This window comes from Pseudophryne corroboree, chromosome 3 (assembly GCF_028390025.1).
Source record: "Pseudophryne corroboree isolate aPseCor3 chromosome 3, aPseCor3.hap2, whole genome shotgun sequence".
Taxonomy (NCBI): domain Eukaryota; kingdom Metazoa; phylum Chordata; class Amphibia; order Anura; family Myobatrachidae; genus Pseudophryne; species Pseudophryne corroboree.
In genome coordinates, this window is record NC_086446.1 from 184,880,458 (window position 1) to 184,894,538 (window position 14,081).

General features: G+C 46.1%; 1 protein-coding gene across 14 annotated transcripts in view; it reads right to left on the bottom strand.

Annotated features, from left to right (window-relative positions):
- The window catches only part of KCNMA1 (potassium calcium-activated channel subfamily M alpha 1), a 1,046,495-nt gene that overhangs the window by 11,830 nt on the left and 1,020,584 nt on the right, over window positions 1-14,081 (bottom strand). For all 14 annotated transcript variants that reach the window (XM_063958697.1, XM_063958688.1, XM_063958687.1 and 11 more), the window contains 2 exons: window positions 8,512-8,630; window positions 937-1,161 (listed from right to left, as the gene is read on the bottom strand). In XM_063958697.1, coding sequence (XP_063814767.1) covers window positions 937-1,161; window positions 8,512-8,630 — 344 coding nt within the window. The remainder of the gene's footprint in view (window positions 1-936; window positions 1,162-8,511; window positions 8,631-14,081) is intronic.

Below are 14,081 nucleotides of genomic sequence, written 5' to 3' on the forward strand. Positions count from 1 at the left end.
CACAGCCACTACAGGGCAACTGCAAATGGCGCATCAAATCAGTTAAGGTTCCTATGCACGTATCTTTGGTGGTTTGTGGAAAACTGTATTGTTTAGCTCCCACTAGCGTCTATTTGCTATGAACCCATTTTTATATGGAAATTCTATTTGTTTCTGGTCCTTATAAATTTCCTTCATACACGTAGAACTGATAAGTATATACTGTACCAGATTCTGCACGTGGCTTAATGAATACTTCTGTGTGGTCATCTTATTTAGGACTGGTTCCAAAGCTCACAACATTTTTAGATACTGCCTGTTGAACAGGTGGGTAACATTTGAGCTATGGATTAGAGGAATGGTAGAGTGACACTACGGAGTAGATCAGTAAACAGAAACAGCCATGCACTCATGACCAAAACAAATGAGGAAGGACAGTGTATATGAGGCAGGATTTCTGACACTGATGCGGCAGGGGAATGGAAGCACACATGGGAAACAATATCACACATTAGCTGTTATGTTTTTACCATTCAAGTAGTATGTCAGTTCTGTGGGTTACATGTGTTTCACACCCTTTATAGATTTCAGCTATATAACCAGGATCTACAGCTGCACCCCTTTTAATTTGGCATACTAGTCACCTATACAACTCTAATAAAGTGTAAATTATGTTGGTGGGTGTGGGAGAAAGCAGATTAACAGATACCTGAAGCAAACTTTAATATAATGAGTCCTATCACCCTAAACATTTTTTTTTTTTTTTTTTGCTGTAGCAGTTGCGTAGGGTTTAGCAAATGTATGAAACAACCCCTTTGCTGGTCTTGGAGTCTGACAAATATTGCTGCACAAAGGGATTAATGAGAATCATTCTATATTAATACCCCCTCTGTCCTCAGTACCCCATCTACCCTCCCAGAGTATTGCCCTGTTTACAGTCTGTCTTCCAGCACGTACTTCTGTTTGTCACGGGCGTCACGAGCCTTGACCCGGTTCTGGCGGTTAGCAGAGGCTGGGATGGAGTGAACGGATGAACTTTTTTTGCTAGAAGAATGTGAAGAGTGCGAGGAGTGCGAGAGGCTGGCACGAGACTGGCTGGCATTGTGGTCGAACTGCATCAGGCAGAAGATGAGGTCCGTGGGCACCAACTCAAACTCGTAATGAGGGTTTGTTATTACATACCTAGAAGAAAAGAGGTAATTTCTCTAAAATGATCAATACATTTTCTAGGTTTGTTATAATTACTAAACATAAGGTGACAGATGTGTGGTTCTGCTGCTGCTGTAGTAATAATTCCATATTTCCCAGTTCAGAGGTTTACCGGTGTAACATTAAATGTGCCATTTCATTATCAGCATGTGGTTGCAGTTTGCAATATGAGAATTACTGGAAACACTGCTGGAATTGAATGAATCAGAAGACAAGCCTTAATGAATATGCATTTAAAATACCAACCGTCGGAATTCCGGCGGTTGCAATACTGATGCCGAAATCCTGACAGGGGTACAATGCCGCTGCCAGAATACAGGCGAAGTAGGTGATTCTCCCTCTATGGGTGTCCACGACATCCATAGAGGGAGAACAGTACCTGTGGCTAGCAAAGCACCTTGATATGCTCGCCCCCTTGCCGGCATTGTGGCGGACGGGCTGCCTCTATCGGTCTAGTGACAGCCGTCATCCCGTACGCCAGAATCCCATACCAATCCCCCATAATGTAGTAGGACATTTTATCGCCACATAAAGAGAAATTATTCAGTCAGATAATGGGTTAACATTGCTAATTAGAGACCACTTGTTTTTCAGTTTAAATGATTTGATGGGAGGCTATAAGTTTAAAAGATAGCCCCTCTAGTGTCCCAGCTATTCTGCTTTAGAACGTACACATGAAATGGTGAAACTCATTAAAGCTTATGCAGTTGTCTGGCGAGATGCTATGCTGCTATTTTGTAGCTCTCTCCAGAACCTACTGATATCCTAGCATTCACTGCTCAATAAAAAACAAAGGTTGAACATCATTTCGGGTTTCAGTAATTTGTGTGTCATATGGCGAATCTGGGATGTAATTTCAGCATTCATAATGTTGACAGTTATGATTTTGACATTGAAGATGTCGGCATGTGTAGAATGTCAACATGCGGAAGGGGAGATTAGGCACTAGGGGGAGGTTTAATAGTTGGGCATAGCAATACTCACCCACAAGAAGTCCTCAGCAGCTGACCGGCAATCTTGGGAGACATATCTGCACTAGGACGTCATCGCTAAACCATCAGTAACATTTTGTGGACATTCTAATCATGTTGGCATTTCATAAGTGTCAACATAATGGATGTAGACATGATTAATGTCGACACTGTGAACATTTTGACATGATGAATGTCAACAACATATACCACAATCAGTGAAACGGCTTGTTCTCAAACGGGAATGGAGAAGTTTAATATTTCTCCACCAATCTACTTGTTTGTGGCTTTATGAAGTACCTCATTCTTGATGATATTTATGATACAAGGCAAACATTCCTTCCAGAGATTTACAGCCCATGGATTTGACAGTACTTTATATACAGTAAAGTGGACTGTTAGATTCTCTGGGATACCATATTTGTATGAATTCCATCATTGCAAGGTACCATTGGTATATTAAGTATGCATTATTTTATATTGCTTCATGAATTTCATGACTTTATTTATTTAAAAAATAACAGCTTAATATATTCCGATTTAAACATTTAATAGAGGATATGTTTGAGCAGAGTGATACAATTTTGAGCACAGAAGATCATTTTTTTCTCTATTAGTAGATTAATAAATAAATAAATATATATATATTTCTCTAACGTCCTAAGTGGATGCTGGGGACTCCGTCAGGACCATGGGGAATAGCGGCTCCGCAGGAGACAGGGCACAAAAATAAAGCTTTAGGATTAGGTGGTGTGTACTGGCTCCTCCCCCTATGACCCTCCTCCAAGCCTCAGTTAGGTTTTTGTGCCCGTCCGAGCAGGGTGCAATCTAGGTGGCTCTCCTAAAGAGCTGCTTAGAAAAAGTTTTTAGGTTTTTTATTTTCAGTGAGTCCTGCTGGCAACAGGCTCACTGCATCGAGGGACTTAGGGGAGAGAATTTCAACTCACCTGCGTGCAGGATGGATTGGATTCTTAGGCTACTGGACACCATTAGCTCCAGAGGGAGTCGGAACACAGGTCTCACCCTGGGGTTCGTCCCGGAGCCGCGCCGCCGACCCCCCTTACAGATGCTGAAGATTGAAGGTCCGGAAACAGGCGGCAGAAGGCTCTTCAGTCTTCATGAAGGTAGCGCACAGCACTGCAGCTGTGCGCCATTGTTGTCACACACTTCACACCAAGCGGTCACGGAGGGTGCAGGGCGCTGCTGGGGGCGCCCTGGGCAGCAATATTTAATACCTTTATGGCAAAAGAATACATCACATATAGCCATTGAGGCTATATGTATGTATTTAACCCATGCCAGTTATCTAAAACTACGGGAGAAAAGCCCGCCGAAATAGGGGGCGGAGCTTATTCTCCTCAGCACACAGCGCCATTTTCCTGCTCAGCTCCGCTGTGAGGAAGGCTCCCAGGACTCTCCCCTGCACTGCACTACAGAAACAGGGTAAAACAGAGAGGGGGGGGCATTTTTTTGGCGATATTTTGATATATTTAAGCTGCTATAAAGAACAACACTTATATAAGGTTGTTCCCATATATATTATAGCGCTTGGGTGTGTGCTGGCAAACTCTCCCTCTGTCTCCCCAAAGGGCTAGTGGGGTCCTGTCTTCGATAAGAGCATTCCCTGTGTGTCTGCTGTGTGTCGGTACGTGTGTGTCGACATGTATGAGGACGATGTTGGTGTGGAGGCAGAGCAATTGCCGATAATGGTGATGTCACCCCCCAGGGAGTCGACACCGGAATGGATGGCTTTGTTTATGGAATTACGTGATAATGTCAGCACATTACAAAAATCAGTTGACGACATGAGACGGCCGGCAAACCAGTTAGTACCTGCCCAGGCGTCTCAGACACCGTCAGGGGCTGTAAAGCGCCCTTTACCTCAGTCGGTCGACACAGACCCAGACACTGAATCTAGTGTCGACGGTGATGAAACAAACGTATTTTCAAGTAGGGCCACACGTTATATGATCACGGCAATGAAGGAGGCTTTGCATATCTCTGATACTGCAAGTACCACAAAAAGGGGTATTATGTGGGGGGTGAAAAAACTACCTGTAGTTTTTCCTGAATCAGAGGAATTAAATGATGTATGTGATGAAGCGTGGGTTAACCCAGATAGAAAAATGCTAATTTCAAAAAAGTTATTAGCATTATACCCTTTCCCGCCAGAGGTTAGGGCGCGCTGAGAAACACCCCCTAGGGTGGATAAGGCGCTCACACGCTTATCAAAACAAGTGGCGTTACCGTCTCCTGATATGGCCGCCCTCAGGGATCCAGCTGATAGGAGAATGGAAACTACCCTAAAAAGTATATACACACATACTGGTGTTATACTGCGACCAGCCATCGCCTCAGCCTGGATGTGCAGTGCTGGGGTCGTCTGGTTGGATTCCCTGACTGAAAATATTGATACCCTGGATAGGGACAGTATTTTATTGACTATAGAGCAATTAAAGGATGCTTTCCTTTATATGCGAGATGCTCAGAGAGATATTTGCACTCTGGCATCGAGAGTAAATGCGATGTCCATATCTGCCAGAAGGAGTTTATGGACGCGACAGTGGTCAGGTGATGCGGATTCCAAACGACATATGGAAGTATTGCCGTATAAAGGGGAGGAATTATTTGGCGTCGGTCTATCGGATCTGGTGGCCACGGCAACTGACGGAAAATCCACCTTTTTACCTCAGACCCCCTCCCAACAGAAAAAGACACCGTCTTTTCAGCCGCAGTCCTTTCGGTCCTATAAGAACAAGCGGACAAAAGGACAGTCATATCTGCCTCGGGGCAGAGGAAGGGGTAAGAGAGGGCAGCAAGCAGCCCCTGCCCAGGAACAGAAGCCCTCCCAGGGTTCTGCAAAGCCCTCAGCATGACGCTGGGGCCTTACAAGCGGACTCAGGAGCGGTGGGGGGTCGACTCAAGAATTTCAGCGCACAGTGGGCTTGCTCACAGGTGGACCCCTGGATTCTGCAGGTAGTATCTCAGGGTTACAGGTTGGAATTCGAGAAGTCTCCCCCTCGCCGGTTCCTAAAGTCTGCTTTGCCAACGTCTCCCTCAGACAGGGCGACGATATTGGAAGCCATTCACAAGCTGTTTTCTCAGCAGGTGATAGTCAAGGTACCCCTCCTACAACAGGGAAAGGGGTATTACTCCACGCTATTTGTGGTACCGAAGCCGGACGGCTCGGTAAGACCTATTCTAAATCTGAAATCTTTGAACCTGTACATACAAAAATTCAAGTTCAAGATGGAGTCACTCAGAGCAGTGATAGCGAATCTGGAAGAAGGGGACTTTATGGTGTCCCTGGACATAAAGGATGCTTACCTACATGTCCCAATTTGCCCTTCACATCAAGGGTACCTCAGGTTCGTGGTGCAAAACTGTCATTATCAGTTTCAGACGCTGCCGTTTGGATTGTCCACGGCACCTCGGGTCTTTACCAAGGTAATGGCCGAAATGATGATTCTTCTGCGAAGAAGAGGCGTATTAATTATCCCTTACTTGGACGATCTCCTGATAAGGGCAAGGTCCAGAGAACAGCTGGAGGACGGAGTAGCACTAACCCAACTAGTGCTGCAACAACACGGGTGGATTCTGAATTTTCCAAAATCTCAGTTGACCCCGACGACACGTCTGCTGTTCCTGGGAATGATTCTGGACACGGTTCAGAAAAAGGTGTTTCTTCCGGAGGAGAAAGCCAGGGAGTTATCCGAACTTGTCAGGAACCTCCTAAAACCAGGAAAAGTGTCTGTGCATCAATGCACAAGAGTCCTGGGAAAGATGGTGGCTTCTTACGAAGCAATCCCATTCGGCAGATTCCACGCACGAACTTTTCAGTGGGATCTGCTGGACAAATGGTCCGGATCGCATCTGCAGATGCATCAGCGGATAACCTTATCGCCACGGACAAGGGTGTCTCTTCTGTGGTGGTTGCAGAGTGCTCATCTGTTAGAGGGCCGCAGATTCGGCATACAGGACTGGGTCCTGGTGACCACGGATGCCAGTCTGAGAGGCTGGGGAGCGGTCACACAGGGAAGAAACTTCCAGGGAGTATGGTCAAGCCTGGAGATGTCTCTTCACATAAATATACTGGAGCTAAGAGCGATTTACAATGCTCTAAGTCTGGCAAAACCCCTGCTTCAGGGTCAGCCGGTGTTGATCCAGTCGGACAACATCACGGCAGTCGCCCACGTAAACAGACAGGGCGGCACAAGAAGCAGGACAGCAATGGCAGAAGCTGCAAGGATTCTTCGCTGGGCGGAAGATCATGTGATAGCACTGTCAGCAGTATTCATTCCGGGAGTGGACAACTGGGAAGCAGACTTCCTCAGCAGACACGATCTACACCCGGGAGAGTGGGGACTTCATCCAGAAGTCTTCCACATGATTGTGAACCGTTGGGAAAAACCAATGGTGGATATGATGGCGTCCCGCCTCAACAAAAAACTGGACAGGTATTGCGCCAGGTCAAGAGACCCTCAGGCAATAGCTGTGGACGCTCTGGTAACACCGTGGGTGTTCCAGTCAGTGTATGTGTTCCCTCCTCTGCCTCTCATACCAAAGGTACTGAGAATTATACGGCAAAAGGGAGTAAGAACGATACTAGTGGCTCCGGATTGGCCAAGAAGAACTTGGTACCCGGAACTTCAAGAGATGCTCACGGAGGATCCGTGGCCTCTACCTCTAAGACCGGACCTGCTTCAGCAGGGACCGTGTCTATTCCAAGACTTACCGCGGCTGCGTTTGACGGCATGGCGGTTGAACGCCGAATTCTAAGGGAAAAAGGCATTCCGGAAGAGGTCATTCCTACACTGGTAAAAGCCAGGAAGGAGGTGACTGCACAACATTATCACCGCATTTGGAGAAAATATGTTGCGTGGTGTGAGGCCAGGAAGGCCCCCACGGAGGAATTTCAACTGGGTCGATTCCTACATTTCCTGCAAACAGGATTGTCTATGGGCCTCAAATTGGGGTCCATTAAGGTTCAAATTTCGGCCCTGTCGATTTTCTTCCAGAAAGAATTGGCTTCAGTTCCTGAAGTCCAGACTTTTGTAAAAGGAGTACTACATATACAGCCCCCGGTTGTGCCCCCAGTGGCACCGTGGGATCTTAATGTAGTCTTGGATTTTCTCAAATCCCATTGGTTTGAGCCGCTCAAATCAGTGGAGTTGAAGTATCTTACATGGAAAGTAACCATGCTACTGGCCCTGGCTTCAGCCAGGAGAGTATCAGAATTGGCGGCTTTATCATATAAGAGCCCATATCTGATTTTCCATACGGACAGGGCAGAACTGCGGACACGTCCTCATTTTCTGCCTAAGGTGGTGTCAGCGTTTCACCTGAACCAGCCTATTGTGGTGCCTGCGGCTACTAACGATTTGGAGGATTCCAAGTTGTTGGACGTGGTCCGGGCATTGAAAATATATATTTCAAGAACGGCGGGAGTCAGAAAGTCTGACTCACTGTTTATATTGTATGCACCCAACAAGATGGGTGCTCCTGCTTCTAAGCAGACGATTGCTCGTTGGATTTGTAGCACAATTCAACTTGCACATTCTGTGGCAGGCTTGCCACAACCTAAATCTGTCAAGGCCCATTCCACAAGGAAAGTGGGCTCATCCTGGGCGGCTGCCCGGGGGGTCTCGGCATTACAACTTTGCCGAGCTGCTACTTGGTCAGGGGCAAACACATTTGCAAAATTCTACAAATTTGATACCCTGGCTGAGGAGGACCTTGAGTTCTCTCATTCGGTGCTGCAGAGTCATCCGCACTCTCCCGCCCGTTTGGGAGCTTTGGTATAATCCCCATGGTCCTGACGGAGTCCCCAGCATCCACTTAGGACGTTAGAGAAAATAATAATTTACTTACCGATAATTCTATTTCTCGTAGTCCGTAGTGGATGCTGGGCGCCCATCCCAAGTGCGGATTGTCTGCAATACTTGTACATAGTTATTGTTACAAACAAATTCGGGTTGTTATTGTTGTGAGCCGTCTGTTCAGAGGCTCCTACGTTTGTCATACTGTTAACTGGGTTCAGATCACAAGTTATACGGTGTGATTGGTGTGGCTGGTATGAGTCTTACCCGGGATTCAATATCCTTCCTTATTGTGTACGCTCGTCCGGGCACAGTATCCTAACTGAGGCTTGGAGGAGGGTCATAGGGGGAGGAGCCAGTACACACCACCTAATCCTAAAGCTTTATTTTTGTGCCCTGTCTCCTGCGGAGCCGCTATTCCCCATGGTCCTGACGGAGTCCCCAGCATCCACTACGGACTACGAGAAATAGAATTATCGGTAAGTAAATTCTTATTATATATATATATATATATATAAATTCTGTTCACTTACCTTTTGGTACACTGACTGGGTGTGCTTAGATGGGCATCACGTAATCGATATATGCCAAAGCAAAGCATGTTGTATGTTTTCAGAGCTTTACAGTAGAGATCCCCATAACAACCACCATCCTGCAGAATAGCATAAGCCGGAGACATTTAGGTAACAATATATGTGTGTATATCCTGACATTTCAAAGATTACATCTTTCTTCCACACAGTGTTTATATAGGACTGTTTAATATGTTCTACGTCTTTTCTGCGCCATACTGCACTAGACACCTGGTATGAGCCACAGGTAACATTTCCTGTTCTGCGCATTTTGCCCTCAATTTCAAGTCTAAGGGCGGGATTCAATTCTTTTCACCCCTTTCTACACCCATTCTGTTTCTGCCCTCGCGGGCATGGTATCATTATTTCAGCTTGCTACCCTTGGAGTAGCGAGGCACCCAACCATTTACGCGGCTAAACCTGATTACTATGGGCGCGATATGCACGATAACGGGGATCATTTTAGACAGGAGATTGGGCGTGATATATCATTTGAATTCCACCCTTAGTATACATACAGTATAGTGCACCAAGTACTTAGAATTAGGGTTTTTTGTAGCAACAGATAGAGGGCCTTATTCAGAATTGTTAGCAAACCAAAAGAGCACACTAATGGGAAAAACCATGTTGCACTGCAGGGGGGACAGATATAACGTGCAGAGAGAGTTAGATTTGGGTGGGGGTGTGTTCTAACTAAAATCTAAATTGCAGTGTAAAAATAAAGCAGCCAGTATTTACCATGTACGAAAACAATATAGCCCACCAAAATCTAACTCTCTCTGTACGTGTTACATCTGCCACACCTGCAGTGTAACATGGTTTTGTCCATTAGTGTGCTTTTTTGGTTTGCTAACAAACCTGAATAAGGCCCAGAGTCACACATAACTATGCATGGTGGGCGTCACTCGCAACAAAGCTGTCTTTTGTCATTTTAACCAAGATTTTGTTCTTTTTCCTCAATTTTGCATCTTACATCTGTGTCTGTGCTCATCGCACCAATCACTATTTGTTTGTGTTTATTGGATTGTCAAAATTAACACACCCGCGAATGGGCACTAGCAAATAGTCACACCTGCAATACATAGCACATGCATTATGTGAGTGCAGGTGCAAATACTTTTGGGTAGTCGCTGACGTAACGTGTGCATATGTGTGTTTGCATCTCGGTAAAGGTGAGCAAGGACTTATCTGCAGGTCATTTATAGCATACTAGGGGGTATATTCAATAAGAGTTGGATCCATTCCGACATGCAGTTGTCGGAATGGATCCGACAACCCCTGTTCAGTGGATGGACAAATCTGACTGTCGGATTTGGCCGTACACAGGGACCCATCCTGCCGCTGCTGTCAGCGGCTGCAGATACGCTAACAGCAGCGGCCAGGTGCGCAGATGGCAGCGGGCGAGAGCGGGATGGCGGTGGGGGTAAGCTGGGCAGGGGGAGCAGGGATCGGCGGCGGCAGGAGGAGCTGGCTGCAGGGAGGGATGTGCCTGAAGGCGGGGAGAGCACAGATCGGACAGTTATTGAATACACCCCTAGGTCTTAGCACACTAAGAGGTCATTCCGAGTTGTTCGCTCGCTAGCAGTTTTTAGCAGCCGTGCAAACGCATTGTCGCCGCCCACTGGGGAGTGTATTTTCACTTTGCAGAAGTGCGAACGCTTGTGCAGCAGAGCGCCTGCAAAATCTTTTTGTGCAAAACAAGACCAGCCCTGTACTTACTCTTCCTGTGCGTTGATTCTAATGAAGGAGGGACGGCTTTTGACGTCACACACCCGCCCAGCCACGCCTGCATTTTTCCAGACATGCCTGTGTTTTTCTAAGCATTTCCTGAAAACGGTCAGTTGCCACCCAGAAACGCCCACTTCTGGTCAATCTTCCTGCGTTCGACCGTGTGACTAGAATCTTCGTTAGACTCTGTTCTGTGCAAACCCACGATGCTCATTGTACTCGTACGACGTGCCTGCGCATAGCGGTGCATACGCATGCGCAGAAATGCCAATTTTTAGCCTGATCGCTGTACTGCGAACAACGGCAGCTAACGATCAACTCATAATGACCCCCTAAATACGGGTATTTGTTGCAATTTGAGGATAGGAGTATGTGGATACATCTGTGGTCTTTCTCAGGTAATACAACTTCTATAATGAAGTATTCATTTCTTATTTTTATTCTGGGCTGTCAAAATGTATGAACTACAACCATAGACATTGTCAGCCATGCAACCCTACACATATGTTAGTCTGTGATACCTTAGTACTATCTCAAGCAATTTTTTTTATATTTTATTATGGAAGGCTACCCAGAGAGTGAGGAAGCTGACAACTTACCTGATCAGGGCTGGGATGTAGAGCGACGATGTCAGTAATAAACAAAACAAGGATGAATGTGTATTGAGCAATCAAAATGAACCAATCAGGATTCAATTAGCCTAACTCTTTTCAAAATAGTTGATCTGGGCAGGTTGGATGGCAAAGTTAAGTGAGAGAACATCACAGAGAAGAAGGAAGACAACACTGGTATCAATGAACAACACCAAGAAGAGGGTATGATCAAGATGTGGCAGCAGGAAGCTGTACAGCTCGTAGTGGACTGAAAGGCAGAGTAGTCTAGCTATCCCTGTGCGCACTCCTGGCTCCAGACCAGGAAAGTGTTTTGGATGTTCAGACCCTGTCACTACCAGGCTCTGGACTTGGTCCATTTTATCCAGGTCCTACAACTCAGACTCTAGGCTATCACCCTTGTCCACTATTCACTTCCACTAGGGTCTGACGGGGACTGCATTTTTGTACGGCAAGACCCCTTAAAAGATAGGCCCCTTGCTGCTGCTGCTTGTTTGGCACAGTCTTTATTTACCATACTTGCTGAGTGTTTATGCTTCTAGGATAGGGATCAGTAGTCGTTAGCCTAGAGGGGGATATGTTTTCTTTCTGTAGGAACCCCCATATGTACCAGCAAATTCTTTCTCTGGGTCAACAGGTGATCCTGTGCACATGAGTTTGATGGACTTGACAGATTTTCTTATGGTGATGAAGGAAAATATTGCCCGATGGAAGAAGTAACTGCAGTGCGCAGAGGAAGAAGCAGTGATGATGCAGGCTCCTATGATGGAATGGAGCAGAAATTTGTTGCTTATCTGATACTGGAGCAGTTAAACTAGAATCCTGGGATTTCACTGATGGAGGATAAACTACCTTAAGTAAAAGGGTTTCAGAGACTGACTAAACTCTCTTGGTATCACATTATGTGTAGGGAATAACCTCTTGGTTAGTCCTTTCACTGAAGTACCTTGGCTAGGTTAACCATGAGCAAGCCCATTTCAATTTACAGCTCAAAGGAAAAATGAAGCCAATTCCCCAGGTACCTTGCATATTCTGTCGGTGGTTAGATATACTGTCAATTTTCTAGTAGGAGATCTAGGATGTAAGTGTGGAGAACGCTGTATCAAGCCTGATACTCTGGTGAGTCTGATATTAATGTATTGTTGTCCGTTTATTTTGATGCAGAATAATTGACAGCAGCTATGGAGGTCTGAGACTTTTCAATATATCCCCCAACCCTAGCACAGTTTCTGTGGGGGTGGTGTTGACCCAAATAATATGGACAGAACTTCATGTTGTCCATTTGGTGGAGTGAATGTGAGGCACAGATGATCTGTACCAGGTGACAGATCAGAAGCAAACAGAAACCACAAAGTTGACACTTTTAAAAGCCTCAACCGTATTTATGAAAGCATGTCGTGCTACAGAAGAGTTTTTTTCCCCAAAATTTGCAAATACCCTGCAAGAATGAGATGAGAGATGGACATGGGGCTCCAGGGCCCTAACTAATATAATTATATATGCTTCAGAAATACATACAGCAGACTCCAAATAGGGTGATTCAGCAGTGTGAGCCAGATCAAGCAGCAAACATGTCCAGGCTGCTTTTCCAGATCGGTTATCATCCTAGTTTAGTGTTTGCTCTTGTGAGGAACTGATGATGCACACGGAACTGGTCCAAAAGGTTCAACCATGAATTCTATTCTTTCCAACGTCTGGCACTTAAGACCTCTACGGTCCACTGGTGATTGTCAGTTCCTATTCAGTTGTGCAGTATTGGTGAACACAACTGTCTTGACACAAAATATTTACAATGGCTGGTACAAATGGATGCAGTTGTTGCATGATGGTGTGTAGGGCCCAAAGGACCATGATACTATAGCTCAGGTGGAGGAGGAAATACCTCCTAAACATGTTCAAGTGGATTCTGAATAACATGGTAGTTGAGTGTAGTGGCAGATTTTACCTATGGGCTGCAGGACTACAGCACCCCCCCCCCCCCCCCCCCCCCTTCCCCCAGTAAAATCTGCCATCCAGTATAGTGTCAGTGAAGCCAGATGCAATCCAAGACAATTACCAATTGCTGGCTTTACTGAGCTTGATGGGGTATGCAACCGTGGCTAGATCTCTTGATTAAGTACTCTGGGGAGTTACCACAGGGATTTGGAAATGGATATTAGCAGGGACACTGAACAAGAAGCAGCATTCAGCCAACTTAAAGAGAGATTACTGAATGTGCTGGTGTATCTTGTACTTTGAGAAGCCCATTGTGCTTTTTACACCTGGTGATTGATAGCTGTCCTCGCCCAGGTGCATGTGATGTGAGTGATCAGCCAAAGTTTGAGCAGGATCCAGGTAATTGCAGCTCACTTAAACTCGAAATGCTTGCTGTAGTTTGCTGTACTGTAATTTTATTAAAATTCAAGAAGTGCCTAAAGATGTGACCTTCAGGATAGTCACTGGCAACAATGTCCTGACTTATGTGAAACCATCAAGTTTTGAAGAAATTGTGAGTTTTGAGGTTGTTAAAATTTCAGTTGAAGCGTAATAGGAAAACCAATGCATTTTCCAGCAGAAATACCAGTTGCTGTCTGGGACAAAGAGCAGCATGACTTGCCAGAGTTGAACTACAGTCATACACCCATCAATGAAAGGCTGCAGCCTAAGTCTGTACTGAGTATGGTACCACAGAGAAGAAAAAGATCTAAGTGTCTGGCAGGGCCGGCTCCAGGCATGTTCGACTAGAGCGGCCGCGCGGGGCGCCACCCTTAATGGGCGCCGCCGCCATATTCGTGCCTGGAGCCGCCCCTGTGCAGCGCTACCTGGCCTTAAACTGTTGTATGCGTGCTATGCGCGCTGTGCGGCATCAGACGTCTGCAGCGCGCATAGCGCACACAACCATTTTGGAAGAGTCCGCCCGCGCCCTCAGACAACAGCACTCCCCCTCCCAGCGCCGCAGGTATTGTGGGGGGTATTTATGGATCGGCACTGTGTGGGGGCATATCTGGCACTGTGGGGTCATATCTGGCACTGTGGGGGCATTTATTTATCCGGCACAGTGGGGGCATTTATGTATCTGGCACTGTGGGAGCATTTATGTATCTGGCACTGTGGGGGCATATCTGCACTGTGGGGGCACTTATTTATCTGGCACTGTGGGGCATTTATTTATCTGGCACTGTGGGGGCATTTATTTATCTGGCACTGTGGGGG